The 20,585-nt window shown below is 38.3% G+C and overlaps 1 protein-coding gene across 29 annotated transcripts in view; it reads left to right on the plus strand.

Moving 5' to 3' along the window:
* Positions 1 to 20,585, plus strand: part of PLEKHA5 (pleckstrin homology domain containing A5) — a 177,000-nt gene continuing 156,415 nt past the window's right edge. For 4 of the 29 annotated variants that reach the window (XM_065030536.1, XM_065030532.1, XM_065030526.1 and 1 more), the window contains exons 1-3: positions 41 to 253; positions 386 to 462; positions 3,519 to 3,576. In XM_065030536.1, coding sequence (XP_064886608.1) covers positions 156 to 253; positions 386 to 462; positions 3,519 to 3,576 — 233 coding nt within the window. In that variant the 5' untranslated portion in view covers positions 41 to 155. Of the gene's footprint in view, positions 254 to 385; positions 463 to 3,518; positions 3,577 to 5,490; positions 5,718 to 8,094; positions 10,260 to 20,585 lie in introns of those variants that run through there. The other 25 variants (XM_065030523.1, XM_065030515.1, XM_065030508.1 and 22 more) reach the window with 13 other exon arrangements.

The raw sequence follows: 20,585 nt of genomic DNA on the forward strand, positions 1-20,585 counted from the left end.
CTGCGCCCCCTCCCCTTCGCGCTGCGCCCTCCCCCTCCCCAAGGTGTTGGCGGCGGCGGGGACGCGCTCGCTCGTGAACGCGCCGCCCCCCCCCCCTGCTCCCTCCCCGCTCCCCTCGGCTTCTCCCCGGCTGCGCTGGTAGCGGCGGCTCGGCCATGGCGGCCCCGGCGGAGCTGAGCGTGGAGCGGCTGCGGGCGCTGCCCGGCAGCTGGAGTTACGGGATCAGCCAGGGCGGCCGCGTCTTCTTCATCAAGTGAGCGGGGGGCCGGCGAGGAGGGGAGCGGGGCTGGGCTGAGCTGAGCGGGCGGGGGGGCCGGGAGGGGCGTGCGGAGGGGGCGGCCGGGGCTGCGCCTGCCTGACTCGGTCCGTGTGTCCGTCCCCGCAGCGAGGAGGCGAAGAGCACGACCTGGCTGCACCCGCTCACCGGAGAGGCCGTGATCACCGGGCACCGTCGCAGCGCAGGTAGGAGCCCCGCCGGGGGCGGCCGGGGCCCCCAGCCCTTCCCCGGCACAGCCGCCCCCGCCCGGCGAGCGCCGCCCTCCTCGGCTCCCCGGGGTCTCGTCGAGCCCGTCGCCCCGCGGCTCCCGCGGCCGCCCCCTGGGCTCCCGCCACCCCTTGCCCGCCCCAGCACCCGGGCGGGCTCGGCCCCGGGGCCCCTTCTCCCCTCGCCGGGGCGGGCAGCGCCTCTGGCTTCGCCCTGTCGCCCCCAAGCCGCCCGAGCCTGGAAACCGCCTCGGTGTCGCCGCGGCCACCCGAGACAACTCCTCACGCCGCGCTCTCTGCGCTCCCCTCACTTCTCGCAGTTGTTTGTCCCCAGCTCCAGCAGGATGACACTACAGTGCAGCCTGGCGTGCCCAGCTTGCCATCAGAGTGCTCCTCATCTTTTTCTTAAAACTCTTCCTTTTGCACTCCGGTTTTCCCTCCGTATCTGTGTAATTTCTCTGCTTGCTTTCTGTTTGCCTTGTATCACCCCTATAATATTATATAGTTACCATTAGAGACTGCCTTATTCTTCTCGTGCTTCATACAGGCTACCCCAGTTATTCACCTGCACAGCATCCTTTCTCAGTTTAGCATTAAACCACTCATCTTATTTCTGTTTCCAGCAGTACCTAGATATAACCACGATAGGTATCCTAGAATTGTTGAGGCTGATTGCATTAAATATAATAGTAGTCACCTAGAAACCCTTTTCCTCCCTTCGCTTCCATCTAGGCTGAGAGTGTGGGTGGTTTCTAAGTGACTGAGAGAGGTGGAATAGGTAGGAGGAAAAGGGACTGAAACATTAGGAATAACTTGGAGGGAGGAGGGCGGAATCGGTCGTCTTCGGTAGTGCTGTTTGTTCCACTCTGGAGAAGTAGCAGCAGGAGGTGCTGGAGGAGGAGGATTTACAGCAGACACTCTGGAGACCCAGAGCCAAACTCTGACTGCTGGTATTGCACACAGGCTACATATGCCACTGGGAGGTGGTGGAGTGTAGTAATAAGTGCAGTTGTTTTTATGTATGTAATCACTTGGATAATCGCAGGAAAATCTGCAAGTGAATTGGACTACATCAGATTATTTGCTTTTTATGTTTGGTTAATACTTATGCATTAAGAAATTAGAAATGGCCTTTTAGAAAACTGTGGGCAGCCTCTTTTGTCTCGGGAATAGTTTAAAAAGCACAGGTTTCTGGCTATTAGAACTCTGCAGTCTGATCTGCAATGAAGGGCTGTTTGTAAGAAGTTGTTTAATGCCAGGAAATAGAACTAGTGATTGTTATTAGGCTCCCATTTTTCCCACTTTCAGTACTCCAATTAATTGAGGAACTGGCCTTTATCTACAGCAATATGCATGGGGGCAGATGTATGTGAAGTGCTTTGCTTGTTGGACAGTAGCATTAGCTGAGGATTCATTCTTTTTTAAAACTATTACTAGTGTCTCTGTTGACTGATGGTGATTTCTAAGGAATTTTCTATGTGTCGCATTTGTTTCTGCTATTAAGCGCCTTCTAAAAGGAAATGAAGTTTGCTTTTGAGTATCTGGAGTATTACATGTAGAATAGCAGAGTTATTATCAGGTATATTAAACTTGTTTCTGAACACAAGAGTGAGGCATGACCTTGGATATACTGACCATAATTTGTCAATCAGATGCTGACGTATCTGTAAAACAAACCTTTTTCTTTAGTTTTCCTCATTCGTGTGTACGTTAATTAATATCTCCTCACAGAGATAGAATCAAACAGATTTATTCTGGGGTTCATATCTTGTTTTGCCCTGACCATACTTTGAGAACCTAGTCAAAATATGTTAAAAACATGTATTATCTTAAGAAACATTTTTTGCATTAATGACACTTCTTTTGGAAGTGTATATTATTATAAAGCTCCTTATTAAATAATGCTGTGAGGTATTTACTACATGGGAGGAAAGCTTTCTTTTCCATTATGAACTGAAGTGCTTTTTATTCCTTGAGATATTCAGCACTAGAATGGTGGGTTTTGTGAAGTTCTTACAGCAGCCATGAATACTCCTGCTAGAGGGACTTGCTGTTGGCTGTACTTTGCCCTGTGCTGTTATCGAAAGACACCTTGATTTTTGTTCTAGGGAAGACAGGAGTGAAGTAAAAAGTCAGCCAGAGCAAATAAGTAAACTGTGGGGGAAAAAATCACATGACCCACACTAAATATTTTTGATTTTAATTAGGAAATGCATTCTTGCTTTTTTAATTCAGTGAGCGAGTCCTACATATCAACTATTGGTTTTGTTAACTGGGTCAAACTTAAACAGGGTAGTTATGTATCTAGAGTTGCATGAAGTTGCCCAATATCTTCAGAGCTTCCATTACACCAGGAAGCTGTTACTTGTAAAAAACTGACCATTAGTGGAAGTGCGCTTCTTTTTTCTTTTAAATATGCGGGCACCTGACTCTTAAGAGTCATAACAGAGAAGGAAAAATGTACCCACTTCCTCCACTAGATTTGCACTGAAAATTATTTTCATGTAAAATTGAATAGAACTGTAAACACTGCAGGAACACTTGTTAGTCACAACAGTGGTGGAATTATGCTAATGTGATGCTAATGCTCTGTGGTGTAGTTGATATCATGCCTGTTAAGATGCTTGTGACTTGCATGTAATGCAACTCAGTAAGTTGATTTTTGTTTAGATCTCTGCCTGTCAGGTAATTTGATGCTACTGAAGATGAAGGCAGAAAGATCTAGTGATGACTGCAAGTTCTAGTTACTGGTCAAAGGAGGGAACATTGTTAAATAAGAGCAGACTTAAACCCTGATTGTTATTATTTGATAATGGGAAATATAAATCAAATTTTCATGCATGTAGCTTCTCTTGGATTACAGAATTTAAACTGAGACAGTATTGCGAGTCGGTTCTAAAATATTTGTTTCTAGGACTAAAGCTTTCAGTATGTGGAATCAGACACACAGTATTTTAACTCAGTTTAGGGAGTAGACCAGTATGGCCAGCATAATTTCAAAAGTTAATTGGATTGTTTTACTACTTGTTTTCCAGACTTACCCACAGGTTGGGAAGAAGCTTATACTTTTGAAGGTGCAAGATATTATGTAAAGTAAGTTGATTGTTTTATCTGTCACAATACTATAATTTTCAATTTGTTTGTCTAAATGTTGCTGTAATCTAGAATGTTTACCAAATGGAATTGAAATGTTATGCTATAATACCTAAAAGGAGTACTCGAGCTTGCTGTACTGGATGTAGTCCTTTGTTTACTGAATTCTGCACAGCTAAAACAATTTATTGAGTTTTTGTGTGAGTACTTTCAATGAAAACTTCTTAAGGATTCAGATTAAAATGAAATTTCTGCTGTGAGTGTGACCACTTAGCAACAAATGTCCTTGCGAGTTGAGAATACCTTGAGTTTTTCTGTTTGTTTGACACTTGTGTGTATACACTGTCATGCCAGAAATGCTTTCAGAAAGGCAAGATCTTTGTCACTTGAAGAAGAGTCTTGATTCAGCCCTATTCTTTAGTAATTACATTATTTAAAGCCACTCTGAAGGTTTAATGTGGTTGTTGTCTTTGTATACCTCCCATTTCTGATTCTCGCATTGATTTTCTTTTTTTTTGTTCAGATTTTAGTACGTTTTGAGGAGTGTCCACTGTGGTGGACTTCCTGTACAGTCCTTTTGAATGAGAGGTGTGGAAATAGAGCTTTTATGTAGTAGCCCAGAAGCTGTGTTGATCAGATCTGTACAGACTTCTTAGAAGCCTTTCTTCTCCATATAGTCAGACTGTCCTTATGTGGGCAATGTTGAAGTGGCACCTATGTATTTTTGGCTGGTTAATATGCTTTTTTTTCCGTTATTTAAAAATTCTCAGGCTTTTCTAGATTCATTCAGGAGATTTTGCTCACTCAACTGTGTGTTTGGTTTGCCATCTTTAAATGAAGAGTGTCATCAGTGGAATACCTTGTATGAGTGAAGGTTACTAATAGTGATAGAGGCTATAGGCAGCAGGTAGCTTTTTCTGAGTCTTAGTGTTGAGCAAAAGGTAACTACTCTAAGTTGCATTGTAGACATTGTGAGATGGGTGTTAACGTATGTTCTGTGTGGTTTATTTTATATATGAACATGTTTGATTTGATCCTAAACAAAATTTTAAAGAATATACTGAAGTTTAATGCTCTGAAAATGTGTTCAGAACTAGTGCCAGGCTCTATCTAAAGGGTATTCTTGTTAAGAGGTGACATATTTGTTTTACTGTTCTATTTGGCTTTCTTGTAATTTTCATGACACCTGTGTTGTAAAGCAACTGACAGGAATGTACTAAGGAGTTCACCTTTGGTGTTCTGTTCAGATTGTTAAATGAAGATGAGTAAAAGTTAAAGAAAGCTGGGTTTGTCTCTGTATATAATATTACAAGAAATTATTCTATGTTTTTATATAGAACTTGTTCTCATAGAATAAACCTATGAACAATGTGTTAACTATAGTAACTGGAAAATAGGAACTTGAGTTTTCTTAAAATAAAAAAGTGTGGACAGCTGTTGTAAAGTGACTGATGTGCTTATGCACAAACTTACCAAGTGGTAGGTTGGTTGTATACTTCTGTCCTTGTAAGATCTTCTGTTCAAGGTGTTATCATAACTGTTAGGATGCACATCGAGCTGATTGTTTTGCTGATAGCAGACACTAAATAACTCTGTTTGTATTTAAAAGTTGTGCTGCATCTTTGAAAACATGTTGCACAAACAGCACTTCTCTGTGATTTGCTAGATGTAGGAGGATAGCAGGGTAGTGCCGTCCAGCCTGCTGAAACATTCACGTGGTATGACCAGTTTGGCATCCTTAGTTAAATACCTGTTTCTTGTGTTGCCTCTCAGACTGAATTTAAACTTCTGCGCAATGATAGCTTCTCCTTTCAAAGCTGTTTAGCATCCAGCCCTGCTGGTGCTAGAGAAGATGTGAGAGCTAACGTAGACAGCATGACAACATTATAATCGCTATCTTGTGATCCTCCGCAGGGTGACGCTGGATGATGTGTTGATTATAATGATTCTAGTTGTCTGAGTCTAAACTACTGTGATGCTCTTGCACGAGTGGGAAGCATCACAGGTTGCTGTGACCTTGTGATGTACAGGCACCCCGACGTATGGATTTCTAAATGTAACCTCATTTGAGTGTGCAGATTCCCTAAATATGAATGTTTATTATGTTGATTACAGCATAATAAACCTATGTTAAAACTGAATATGTTACAGTCTTGTTCATGGTCAGGTCTGAAAGAAATATGTTGTTTTATGTTCTGCCGTGAGTGACAAAGTGACAAGGGAATGAATGTTAATGGCAGGCTGTTGATGCATTCAGCCATGTGAAACTTGGCTGTTGGATTTCTGTAGTGTGTCCAATAACAGAGTTAGACAAGAAGGATAATCAGGTTTCCTGATCACATAAATAATTTCACCTAACTTCTGAGGCACAACTTCAAATATGTGGGTTGAATAAAAATATTAAACAACCTTGCTTTATGGCAAGATCTTACACTAGACTGTGTTTGAAAATAAAAACCTTTTGAAAATTACTCTTATGTTTTTTTAATAATAGGTCTTCACTGTTCCAAGTGGGTGTGTCACTGAATCTATTACTGTGCTTTTTCTGGCTTTGATGTAGTAAACACTGTATAATCAAATTGGAATAATGTTGAGGAGATAATCGTCAGCTGAATCTTAGCATTCCTTGGACTGGTGTTTCAAACAAATGACTCAGGATACAGCCTGTATTGAAATGTGATTATTTTTAAAGGGCACTGTATTTTTCTTGGGATGTGTACATTCGTTTTCAGAATAAGTAAATACCAAACAGTGATTATTTTACACACTTTTTTTTTTTTCCCATGGCATTGAATTTATTCTAGCTTTAAAAAGGAAATATGTTCTGTAACAGGGATATATATGGAGTTGTTTCCATTGCATAATGTGGTTTTTGTTGTTTTTGTTTGTTTGTTTGTTTGTTTGTTTGTTTTTAATGGGGTTGTATTAGTAAGGTGATGCTAGCAAGGACTTTGACCTTTTTTGCAGTTTTTTTTGGATTGGTAGAAGAATTCTAATACTTGGTAATGACAGAATCCTTCCCCCACATCCTCCCTATCCCTTGTAAATGCTAAATGCAAATGGCAGAAGGTGGTGGTTGTTATTTGGAGTAAAAAATACACCATGCCGTAACATTTTGTATATGTTCTCATGAGATGTAGTTACGTTGTTTAAGTGTTTTGTGTATTTGAGACCAAGAAAGTCTGGTTTTGTTTACTTAATGTTAGAAATGTGCACAAATAGCCCTTCCTCATCACTTTTCTGAAATAATGCTTTGTTTGAGTGTAGTCCTTTATTTATACAGTAACTAAACTTCTACCTGGAGTATGGGGCTGGATGATGGTAGAATCGACACATTCAAATATAACCTTTAATAATTAGTTTATTATCAGTTAACTATTGAATCTTCTGTCCTATGAAGTAAAACAAGATATGGGAAAATGATGCCACAGTGTGCTGCTCAGAATACTTCACTGGACTGGTTATTTTATTTATGCTTATCGTGTTGAGCACTCACTGAGCACTGAAAAGTTAAGGGCCTTATACCCAAAACAGATTTAAGATGGATAGTATTATGGGAAGCTTAAGTTCCTTACATTATTTATAAGTGCGTAAGGAAATGAACCCATGTGACGATCCCAGTATGATACTTGTCAATAAAGAATGAGAATTTTCAGCTTGATGTTTTTAGTACCTTGTGGTGACCATGTAGTTGTTGGGCACCAAGGTGCTGGTTTTGAGAGCTATAAAACTACATAAACGTGTCTTTCTCCATGTATATGTATGTGTGTTTATTCATATGCATGTGTTTAAGAAAGGCTTATTGCTGGTTAAAACCGTGTGACTGTCTAAGCTCAGGCATGTGCTTACTTTTCTCGCCTTTTTTTCCTTTTTAATTTCAGTAGTTCTGAACATATGTTAGGATTTTTGTATTGATTTTTTTAAACTAGGTTTATATTATTTAGCTTATTAATTTAACAAATAAAGTTGTTTTAAAAATCAGTCCAAGGATGAAATTTGGGGAATTTTGCATCAGTTTAACTCATTCGCCTTCTACAGAAGTACTCTTAGGTAAACTGGTCTCATGTTAAAATTTGATATTTTTTAACTCCGCTGTATGACCAATGCTTTTTGGGCAGCTCACTGACAAAGTTCTTTAAAATGTAAAGAATTAAGAGAGTTAAAGTTTTATTTTAAGAATTTTGTGTTGAAGTTTACCTTTTGCTGTATTTATCAGAACAATTTTTTGCCTGTTGCTTGCTGAAGCGAGGCATTGGCAAACCCAGGCCAAAGCTGAGCTGTGTTCACTGTTGCATCAAATAGAGGTTTTGTATGCTTTTATAGTGAATTTTATCAATGCAGGCTTGCTTATTGTAGACAAGTAGCTTGAAAATTGGGAAGGTAAGAAAAATCTATTAAGTGATTAAAAGGGATAAGATCTTTTTCAGCCTTGAGTTTCTGTTGTTTGCTAAAATAAACCCGTGCTCATTGAGAATTCAGCTTTTGTTTGAACCTTTGTCTTTTATGTGCATTTTAAAGATCCTCTACCCTTCAGCTGAGACTTTCTTCAGAAAAAGAACAACTTGTCATATTTGCAGAGAAGCCCTTTCTTGAAAGGAAAAATGGAATTTGAAAAAAAAATAAGAACAGATCAGACTGTTTTCCTCTAACACTAAGAATCACAGCATTCCTACCAGAAATTTAGTTGTTTTCCTACTACCTCTAACTTTTATTTTACTAAAATAAAGGAAAGATTAAAGGTTGTTCTTGGCCTTCATTTGGTGCATTCTTACGTGGGAAGACCGCCAGGTCAAATTGTGGCATACAGCTAGATGGATGAACTGGGACATAACATTTCAACAAACTAACCTATGCCTTTTACCTTTGTAGTAAGCAAAAAGCTGTTCAGAAAAGGAGAACTTTTTAGGAATGCCTGTACATTTATTATCTATTTTAACACGTACTTCTTTATTCCACTGAAATATTTCAAGAACCAAAAATACTGCAATGCTGAAGCTGTATGTGGAGGTGGAAGGACTCTAGACACAGGAAGAAAAGGGTGTGGGTCAGAGGAGGAGCAGTGGGACTGCATCCAAAAAGCCACTTACAGGGGAGGATGTGGTGGGAAGAGGATGGAGGTGGTGGTGCACTGAAGGAGAAGGCTAAAAGGTGGCAGTAGCTGCCGAAGAGGGAGGAGTGGAGACTAAACTGGGCAGAAAGGAGCGGTGCCAGTGGGAAGTCAGCACAAGGAGTAGGGGTGGGAGCTGATTTCCTAGGAGCGAACTTGCTGGAATTTCTCCCAGAGGGAAGGGTGGCAAAAGTTCACCCTGTGCAAACATGTTGTCTGACTCGTGTGCAGGTCTGGCAGGGCCTATTACCCCTGGCTTATGAACCTGTTTCAAAGTTAGCCTGGGAGGTAGAATATCAAATGCGAATGTTAGGAATTAATGTGCATCTGAAGTCTCTTTTTGACTGTGACGTCTGTGGTTGATATTTTGAGCTGTCTCTTTCCTGCAGTCTGTTTCTAAATTGGGTAATACCTTGAGTGCTTTAGTTTTACTAAGATAGACTTGGAACCATGAGCGAACTTAGTGATTTTTATTTTTTGTTGTATCATTACCAAGTTTTTAAACACTTAAAAGAATTAATGGATAATTATTTTAAAATACAAAAAAAAATTCTATATATAAGTTCTTACATGAAATGTTGAAATCCGTGAGAAAGACATTGAAGACATTCAAGTTTTTGACATCTGTTAATAAATTAGTGAATTAACTTACCCACTTTTGGATCCTTGGTTTTGGAAGAGGTAATATTTCTTCCCTAACTTTGGCCTTAATTGCTGATGGGATTAATAATAGCAGGTAAAACGAATATATACTTTATGATGTTATTACTGTAAAGTGAATTCTTCTGTGGTCTTTCATTTTCACTACCTACAATGTGTGAAGGGTCATGCAAAACAAAGGAAATTCTGATCAATCATAAGCTTTTATGTAGGTGGCTGCTGCATGATTTTATAAATAGTGATGCTGCTTTTTTTTCTCAACCCCTCTTGACTTTGTAAAAAAAAAAAAAAGAAAAGAAAAAAAAAAGAAAAAAAGGAAACTGAACCGATGTTCACTGGAAGAATTATTCTGGGACCTGTACCAGTATTTCCTCTTCCTGTTGTGTCAGGGTGCTGCATGGGTTCTTTTTCTCTTCTCTGCCTCAGTACCCAACTCCTGCAGTACCTGAACTGAGGGGCACTTCCAAAACCACCTGAACTGGCATGGAGAGACTTCGAACTTTTCCAACAGAAAAGTCTAACTGATGTAGCTACTATGTGGTAGAACTTTTGCAAGTCCTGGTGCACATGATGTTTTGCTTTTACTTAAAGGAATTGCATGCACTTCTGTGGTCTGCAAGTGTTTTGTTGTGCAGGATCAAAACCAGCGTCTGTTGTGGTGCTGTGCTAAGCCAGTTTTTCCTGCATATGTTTATGTTACACTGGGCCTTATTATAATGAATTGCACTTTCATTAAACCTGAGATACACTCTGGTTGGCAGTTCAGAGCAATCTTCAGTATGCTTCTGTGTGCTTGCGAGAGAGGGAGAAAACTCCTGTAAAGCTTGAGGCAAACACTTGCTGGAAGCAAAGCTCCGCAGCCCTGACTGCATTTCTGCCAGTGTGGTGCCTGTATCTGTGTTTTTTCTGTGTTTCAGTAAGTAAATGCCTAAATTTAAACACTTTTCCCTTCTCTCTCCTCCTTCCCTTGTGTTCTTTCTTTGGAATGTGGAAGATAGCATGTCTCTCTGTTCGCTTTACTTGGTCTTGCATTTGGTAGAAGGGAAGGTGTTCGCTCACAGTGATGTTGGCAGGGAAGAAGTTGCATCAGTGGCCACCTTCAGACATAGAAGTTTGGGGATGGGAACTTGATAGCATAGGCTTTGGTAAAGAATCTTCACAGTACTGAGTAGGACATGGAGGTCTGCTTAAATGGTTGTGAAGTTGCATCTTTCTGCTCTGGTTCTCTAAAAATTCGAGTTGAATGGTAGTTTGAAGACTGTGAAGTGGAAAAAAAGGCTTTCAGACAGCATTTTGAATGCCTATGTGCCCTGTGATGGTCATAGAGCTTTATATAAACAATTAAAAAACACTTGCATATTTAGGAGGCTTTAGAAACTTAAGTCTTCATGGCTTTCTCTACAGTGACTTAGTAAGAGCAGTTATTTGTAAGGAAAGCTGTATTGCCAAGCAACTTATCCTTTAAAATTAGCTGCTGCTTTTCTTTTTACCTCTCTCTTCCAGAATCTATTACAAATCATGTTTAGCAGAAACAAATACTTAAAGAACTAGTTTTGTGCTTTGTTAACATTAACATTTCCATTACTATATTTTTTTTTTTTTAGTTAACAAAATTTTAGCTTTTACTAATTGATCCATCGTCTTTATTGTATCTGTAGATTTAAAAGCATTTGACATTTGAAGCAATAAAACTTTAGTTGGCCAAATTGAACACCTGTGAAGAATGTCTCTTATATAGTGAATTTTATAAGTGTATGTCACTGAAGTTATCCTTGATCAAGCAGAAGGTATTAATATTAAAATAGTTAGACAATGAATTTGTAAAGTTTGGAAGCCTAAATTCTTATACTTGTTGCTGGGAGTCTTGGGGCATCTGTCTGTAGTTGGTGATCAGTTTACAATACTGATGTAGGGTTTCTTATCTATTTATACAAGCTCACCTAGGGACTACACCAGGCTGAAGAACCTTGAGACATGGTATGTTCTGATCTCTGCCATACACTTTGTCTCCTCCTTATGTCCCTCCTTTTACTCAACTTCAGATAGAAGTGACCTGACAGTCAGCAAGGACGCTTAATAAACCTTCCCTGAAGTGATGTGGAGATGAGACTAGAAAGAAGCAGAGTACGAATTGTGGTAACGCTGCTGGAAATGGTGGTTTGACTTTTATATCATTTTGTACTAAGCATTGTATTTCTTTTTCTGCAGCTCTTGTCTGTCTGGTAATTCAGTTACTAAAGTGTTCTGTTTTGTTTCGTTTTTTTGGAAATGGAATCTAAAACTTTCCCAGGTTAAAACTTCTCCTGCCACAAATACTGCTTCAGAAAACTTTTTTTCTTAAAAGCAGCTAAACTGGCAACAAAACATTAAATCTGTGTGTTTTTCTAGCTGAGTGCAATGCATAGAACACAGTAAACAGCAAAAAGGTGATGTCTTGCAATTGTTTAAACACCTGGTATTATGGATAAAGTCACTTCTGTGTAAATGTACATGAAACAGTATCCTTTTTGGCCCTCTCACTGCCAGTAGTGGGATTTTACTTTAAAATATATATATGCAGATGTGTATAATATGTATGATATATTGTTCTTTATGCCTCTTTCAGGGACCTCCCCCTTTCCAAATTTCTTGCGTGAAACATTTGCATTTTGCTTTTTACTTCACTTTCAAAATATAAAAAGATTTCTAGACATCAGAAAAAATCTAAACGTTTTCCTGAAGTGCTCTTTAATCTTATATCCTAAGCTAAACACGAAAGAGATTTTGCAATACACTTCAGAATAGAGCTCATGCTATTGTGGTTTTTGTTCAGCTTCAGGTGAGAGTGCCAAACCTGTCTAACAAGAAATTCGGGATTTCTGTTGCCTCCGATTGCTCACTTTGCGGTTTAAAACAACAAAAAGTGCTATCAAATTCAGCAGTCAATTCACATGCCAGCGCTTTATCCCCTTCATTATAGTCTTTTGTTTGTGCGCCTGCTGCTTCAAAACATTTTTCAGCTCAAGTATGTAAGTTACATGAAAATCTTGTGATTTTGTGGATGGAGAAGAACTTTGTGAAGCGAGACAGAAGTAGATGATCATCTGTTGATGAAAGTGGTGATGTCCTGTTGGCTTGTAAGTGGGGCTGGTTGTGTTTCACAGCCCTCCGTGATTTCAACTTGTGCTGCCTATAGCAGACTGAGGAGTTGGAATTATCAGCAACCTGGTTTTAAATAGGAAGGGGAGAGGGTTTTTTGCAGTCGTTGTTGTTCAGTGGTGGAGTTGCTTTTTCTTTTTGACTTTCAGTGGTTTTATTTGTAAGTAATTAAAGCAAACAGAAACTTCTAAGCTTTAATGAGGGTTGAAGGTACTGTCACTTTAGACAGGTATTGCAATCAACATTAACTCGTGTGAGAACTCTTGCATTTCAGTTATTTTATTACTGTGTTTAAAAATTGCCTTGTGCAATTGGAAATAGGTGTTTCAAAGAAATTATAGGAACTTGAGGTTTTAATTTCATTTTTCAAGGAGGTGAAGAAATCAATCTGCAATTGGTTCGGAACCTTTGAATTTTGCACAATGTCAGCAGGCCTGGTGCATAGGAGATTATGGAGCTGGCAGAGTGAATCTGTAAAGAACAAATATAATTTTTCACTTGTTTGAAGATGGGATGAGCACTTCTAGGAAAAATGAGAGAGGGATTTGCTGACTGGCTCTTGTATTCCTATCTAATTTATTTGCAGCAGTAAGAAAAATTGTAATGAATGGAGGCGAATACATTTTGGATTTGATTTAACTGCTGGATTCAACAGGGGCGTCTACTATAATTGTAGTGGGTATGGTCAAAAGTGGAGCTAATCGGGGGAGTTTTACGTTTTTGGGTTTTTCTCCTGTCCAAATTTGACATAGGTATGGCAACGACAAGAAGAAATCAGATACAATGCACACATAGCTGTAGTTGGCAGATGTTAATTTGTTTTGAGCAGAGACAAATATTTCAAGTAACATGATTAGTTTATTTTCCTTGAAGTAATTTGTTTTTTACTGTCTGCAGTACTCGTTTGAAAAAAAAGAAAACAGGGACTGTCTTATATCAGAAAAACAACTGTCTGCAGATCTTGTCTCTTCAATTCTCCTTTTCTTCTGCTGTTTGACCTTCTCTTTCTCTTCTTCCTTTTTATTTTATATCTGTATGTGTGCCCTTATCATTCACCCTTCTCTTTGCACTGTTATTCAGCCTGCTTCTAGCTGTGGTAGCTCAAGTAGTGTTAGACATGATCTTCCCCAGTTGGACTGCATGCCAAATTTTCCTAAGGGGAATGTAAATACTGTGAGGTCAGTTCAGTATCAAATGCCTGCAGCCTGAAATGAACCCTGCAGGATCTTCTGCTATTCAGTAAAAATTAGGATCTGCTCAGGATACAGTGCTAAATATTGAAAAGTCAAGACTTAAAAAAATCTGTAAAGCATAACATATAATTTAAACTTCAGTTAGGCTTACTTTTTTTCCCTAAACTAAAAGCAAAAGAATGAACACTAGGGACAACTCATTATGATCATGGTAATTAACATATATTTTAAAACCTCTCTATAAATAATTGGATTACTTGATGTATTTCTTTAAGGCTGTAAGGCAGAGGAAGTGGTGTGTATGTGTGTGTGTGCTCACCTGCAACATATCTAAAGCGGTCTTAGCATTGAACTAATGTGCTTTTGATATCAAATAAAGTCTTCAGCCCACCTGTTCCTCCATTTTTCCGCTTGCATCTGTCCCTCCTCCCTTTCCCCCAAAAAAAGAATGGTGGGGTGAGAGGACTATGGTAAACTCACTTGGCAAAACCAAATTACTTATTGTGACTCTTTCCTGTCCTTCATAGGAACCTGCTAGTCATTCTATTGAAGGAGGAATGCTCAGCGTGTTTCCTTTAGATCAGTGATGCTCTTTAATTGGCCATATAGTAGTTTGAATTACTTGAATCTACATGCTGCTAGTGACTTGATGCAGCACTTCTAGTTTTACATGGAGTGAAAAATTAATGTATAGATTAACAATTGAACTTGAGGATTTTTGCTTTGTAGTGCGGTCAGTAGATTGGACTAATTTAGGCATATTTGTCTTTTGAACTGTTTTCTGTGAAAGATTGGCTCCTATTAGTTTTGGCAAAGGAATCCATCTAATTGATGAAGCTAGAAGAAAATAAACTCCAAATGTTAATGGACAAGTCAGGGGATGAATTGTTTTTTGGTGTTTTCTGGCGGCCACACCATGATAAGACCAATTCATTCTCCATTTTATCCCCAGGTTTCTAAGAAGTCACAGTAATGTCACTATGAAATGACAACACAAAAATATGGCTTGTGGTTGGGGAATTTTTGCTTTCTATTTACCAAAGCTGTTTTATTTTTGTGAGGGGATAAATAGCATTGTGGTCATTAGGTAAGTCCAAACTGCTTTGCAGTCCTTTTGTAATATTCCTGGTAAAGTTTCACCAACATGTCTGTGGTTTTGATACTCAGATGAAGAAATATTTGATTATTGAATGCTGTGCTTTGATTGTTCTTTGTGCATTAAAGTAGATATTGAAATTAACCGTTAAATGTAATGATGAAAAAGTACAGTGCTGAACTGAGAATAAAACATTTCTAAATGGAAAGCATTTGTAATGCTATGTTCAAATTAATACAGTATGAAATGGCTCATTCTGAAGCAAGGATAAATATAGTATGGAATGTATGGCCACTTTTGAAGAATGGTTCTCAAATACATTTCTTGAACGGTTTTATTAATACTTAGTTTTGTGCCATTGAACAGCATTTTTTTGCTATACTTTATTTATTTGGAGATCAACTTTACGTACCACCTCTCTCTAAAAATGAAAAATATAAACACCTGTGTGCTGGTAGGACAACACTTAAAATATTCAAGTAAAAATTCAGATTCATGGCTACGAAGCAGTAAGAACAGCTGATCTGCCAGTTTTGTGCTTTCTTTTAAAACAAAATAAAATAAAAAACTGGTTTTGTTACTTAATCAAAATAATCTGGTTTGGTTTTTTGTTGTTTATGAAATTATGTAATAGTAATTTCTAATTTCCATCTGAAAATGGTGGAAATTTCCTCAGCAGGGCTACAAAAAGACTGGTACATGACTAGCCGTGTAGGATTTGTGAGGTTTGTTTGGTTTCATTGATTTACAACACTTCGCAACACCACTACTGTATTTCTAGAGCCTTGAAGTCAGGGAATAAGGATGTTGTAAATACCAATATGTGCATAACTTCGCCATACGGATTGACTCTGTTTTGGCTTCTGGAGCTGCCTGAGTGAATGACATGATGTCCATTCAACTCATCATTGCATCAGTGCTTTTCTTGGTCTAATTATTTTCTTGGTCTAATTCTTTGAACTCCAGGATTTATTTTGGGAAAGATATAATACTGCTGGCTGAGAAGTCTACAAAGAGGTCTATTTTTTTTCTCTAAACTCGAGTATTGGGGTTTTTTAGAAGCTTCTTTTGAAGTATTTAATATTAAAAATTGAAAAATAGCATGGCATTCATTTTTCATTTCAGTAGGAAAGGATGCACGTCTGTTCTTTAAAATTTGGTTGCGTTTGCTGTCTTTCCTACAGCTACATTTCCACTAAAATACTGTTTCTTAACTGTTCCTGAATGAAGAACAACTGTTCAAGGGCTGTAACGAAAAGCGTAGTTTCCTCTGCATCTGAACTGTGTGTCCATTAAGTGTGCTCTGCGACGCTGGAGCGCAGCCTCTGTAGTCCTGCCTCTCTGCAAACCACTGTCAGCTCTTATGTCTGTATTTAAGTGATTTGGTTATTCCCCCTTTTATGCAGATTAAATGTGACTTCCTAGTCAGTGGAGATGGATGCCTGGAGTTCTGAAAATGAGTTCCTTTGCAATATAGAGAAGAGGACAGCCTGTACGCCAGGTGCACGTACAAGTTGCATCTGTTTGCTTTTGTCGTTTTAAATAATTTAATCCGAAGTTAGAGGAATTCACAGAATCACAGAATCACAGAATCGACTGGGTTGGAAAAGACCTCAGAGATCATCGAGTCCAACCCTTGGTCCAACTCTAGTCCGTAAACATCCTTAAAAGTATGTGGAGTTTATTGATATATTCTCTTTCTTCGTATAAAGGTGGTTTTTTTTTAACAAATGAGTAAAACTTTTTTAAAATGGGGGGATTAAATTGAAAAGAGCTAATTGTTTAAAATCTGATAATACTGTAGACAGTAAAATGTTGTATCTGAGCAACTACTGGAGTATCATCATGCAAAAATTAAAGTTACAGGAAATTATGTTGCTGTGGAAAAATTAGTTTGCTTTATTCCCACAGGCACTAATTATCGTTGTTCTGAACTGAAACATGTACTTTTCTGCAAAGGCTCCTTGTAAGGAAAACATAATCAAGAGCCACTAAACTCTCTGGTCTTATTTTTAGAGATAAATTGTGCTATTTCATTGGTTGCATTCCAAGTTATGTATTGAAATGGTAAAAAACAAAAAAGCTGCCTAACTTAATTTCATATAATGGTACATACTTTGCATTCAGCACTCAAATAAGAGATGTGAAGGGAGAAGAATCTAATTTCATAATGCGTTTCCATAACTCAGCAACTTGGGTTTCAATTATGTGTTTAGATACTTGATTTTTTTTAAACTTGCATCTAAAACCATTGTTCTTGTTTCTTCATTTTTCAAAGAAGCTTAGCTTTTCATGCTTTTAGACCATATTTTGTACTGCACAAAATATCATGGAAATGCTTGTTTTAGAGTTCTCTGGTGATACTGCCTTGAGCTATTTCTGTGTATGTCCATGTTTTTCTTCTTTGGTGTTCTGATAGTTCTTTGGGGCACCAGAAATTATATGAGACCATGATTAGTCTGCAAGCTATACTTAGATATTTAATAAATAGATATATATTTACTTGCTCGAGGTGTAATAAGGAAGAGTATATAAATATTGTGTGTGGAACAATCTTTGAAGCTGTGATTTTATTTTCAGTAATTAGCTGTACTCATCTTCCAGTGTTACTGCTCTGTGCTATTATGATTCATCTGGTAGTGTAGTAATGGCCAGGATAATAATTTGGGAAAAACTGACTCACAGAAAGCTGAGGAGATGCAAGTCCCCAAAAATACAATGTACATCAAGGTATTAATTGATGTACGTTGGGAAGTGTAGGCAACCCATTGAGTGGTAGAAATGTTTTGTGAATTACACCAGTAAATAGGCAGGGAGCTGAGTGGGAAGCAGCAGCATTCTTCTGAATGGACACACTTCTTCTGAATAAAAAGTTTTGATGGAAAAAAAACCCACAAGGAGTATTGCTTAGTGCTTCTACAGATGGGACTAGAATTGATGTATAGTTCCAGCAGCTAAGGAGAGAATGATTAATGCCCTACATGAAGTTAGGACAGGAATTTACATACCATTACTGTTCTCCTGGGCTTAAAGGAAACAGATAGGTTTTCAAGATGTGACCTGTCTGGGCAGTAGATGAACTGAATAGCGTGAATTCATCAAAAGTTTATGTATCTTTATAACCTGTTTTGAGGCAGCTGAAGTGGTTCATGTTGAATATTTTACATGGCTCAACTGTCCCTTTCTAAGAATTTTTTTTTTAACCTAAGCAAAGTTAACCATCCGCTTACAGGAGATCTTTTTGCTATAAAAACAGATTAAAGGTTTTCATTGTGGTACTAGATTAATAGGTGGAAGAATATGAAGTTAGAGCCCAATTAAAATATTTTCTTGTTTACCCTGTGTAAGCAGTTCAGCATTAAAAAAAATTATTATGGGGTCTGTAATGACATTCTGTAGAGAACTTATTTTAGTGAGTGTTTTTTCCTCTTTATATGTGTTAATTATGACTACCTCACTGACTTTTTTTCTTTTTGTATTTGCCTGGGGAGAGGGACTTTCCCATAATCTGCTTCTTATTTAAGGTAACTAGGAAGAAAATTGCCCTCTCACTCTAAATGTGCCGTGTTGAATACTGAATTCAGCAGTAACATGCAGTACAGAGGAAACTATAAGCTCCAGGTTCTTTCAGACTATCAAAGACTTTTCCATATAAACTCCAGTTGTTGTGAACAGTAGCTCAGATTTTGTGAACTGGGCACTAAAGTTAAGCTATAATTCTTGTATCCAAGAAAAAGTTAAATAATAGCATTATTTTGTTCCCTGGTGTGACTTGGACATCTACACAGGCAATCTGCAGATAATAGATGGTATTTTATCACTTCAGTCTATGGAGCCACCGGGTCCTACAATTTTAGTGAGGTCTTTCTAAAGTTTTTGATTTTTTTTTTTCCTTCTTTATATCTCTTTTTGAGCCAATGTCTTAGTTGAATCTTTTATTTTCCCTTTGTTAAAACTTAGAGCATGTGTCTGTTCATAGAATGAATATTCTTGCAGTTTTGGGAAGGAAGCTCTACATGCATTAAAAAAAAAAAAAAAACCCAAACAAAACACAGCTTTGCATGAAACTATATAAATATGTTATCTTATTAGTATTTCTAAAAAGTGGTGGGAACCTACCAACAGATGAGCAGCATTCCCGCTGCAGTGACAGATGACTGGATATAGAACATCTATTCGCAACCAGCATTTTGTTGTCATCAGCTGTATGACTGGTGCTATCCAGATATACGCAACTGAACTTTTCATGCAAAGATTTCTAGCTCTTTTTAACAAGATTTCCTATTTGTAAGGCAGCACTACTTTCTAAAATTTGCTTGACATCTTCGTGTTGTTAGGCTTATCAATTGGCAAAATTTCCTGCCCTCTGGATATAAAAAAATATTATCTATTGAGATTCAGATTATATTTTATCACTTTCATTTAGAAAAAAAAATGGAAGCTGTGGCTTTGATCCACAGTGTAGAGAAAACAGACTTCTTAAAATGAGGCTCCAGTTGAAAAAGTGACGTGACTGTAAAGGCTTGACATCTGAATAATGTTGTTGCAGTTAAGCGTGTCTGGAAATATGAGCATAGTTTTATGCTGAAGTAGTACTAGTTTAACAGGCAAATGATGTAATAGAACTGGAGAAAGATAACAGAGGAGTTTGATAAGGGTGATCAAAGATGGAAGATGTCATTTGAAGAACACCTGTAAAACTTCACTGAGGGCTGATGCAGAGAGTCTTTAAAAATACACATAACAGAAAGAAGGAGAGCAGGCACCATGTGTTTGTATATTCCAACAGAAGAACTAGCAGGAGGAATTCTGAATCGAGAAGACTTGGTGCTTGTGGCTAATATTCATAAGGTCTGAAAGACACACATGTAATTAAGGGAAGTGGCTGAATACATCTAGAAAGTGTAGCTCGGGATGCTGTGGGCTGTCAGTCTGTGTTCATGGAAGAATGTGGCCACCTCTTTCATTAGTGTCCCACCTCCGAGGCTTATGGCTGCCCAAGCAAGGTCTGGCTGCGCGTCTCTCTGGTTCTCATGGGCCCTCCAAGACTTTGCTACTAATCATGTTTGGGAACAGGGCACCATGTTATGTGGGCTTTTGATCTGACCTAGTTCAGCTGCTCTTAAGAACAACACTAATCACCAGGTCATAAATATTCATTTACTAGGAGTAAATGAGAGGAATACTGTTTTAATTATGGTTATGTAGATTCTTAGGAATGGTCTTTAAGAATATCTGTGACTGGCATCTTATCACTGAAGCTTTGATGGATGCTGTATGTGCACAAAACTGCTGTGTTGGAAGACTTAGTTCTCTCCCTGTAGTAACGTATTGGTCTTAACTTGTTTTGAAAATCAAGTATGTAAACATTAAAATGTTACTGATCTTCCTACTTAAGCTTTACTACACACAGACTTAATAAGAGGAACATAAAATTTATTAAATAATTAGATATTGTCTGGTAGTTGACTGAGTTAAACTGATTGAACTAACTTGTTTCATGAAGAGGTGTGTGTGTGAGTGAGGTGGTACCTGGCAAAGATATTTTGAAGCTGAATTGTTTTTCAGATTTTAAATGGAATTGAAGTGTTAAACTTGTACGTGCTTTTAGAAATCCGGTGAGATAATTTGAGAGAGAGTTTGGGATTAATTTAGATGATATAATACAATCTTGGGGAGGGTAGATTGAGATATTTTCAACAGGCTAAATGATTGACTAATTAAAAAAATCTCCTTTTTCTCCCTTTCTGCCTGGAAGACAGGACTATTCTATGTAAGCACATGGGCATTTGAAGAAGGGTTTTTCTTAAATTTG

The sequence above is a fragment of the Columba livia genome, chromosome 1 (assembly GCF_036013475.1).
Source record: "Columba livia isolate bColLiv1 breed racing homer chromosome 1, bColLiv1.pat.W.v2, whole genome shotgun sequence".
Classification (NCBI taxonomy): domain Eukaryota; kingdom Metazoa; phylum Chordata; class Aves; order Columbiformes; family Columbidae; genus Columba; species Columba livia.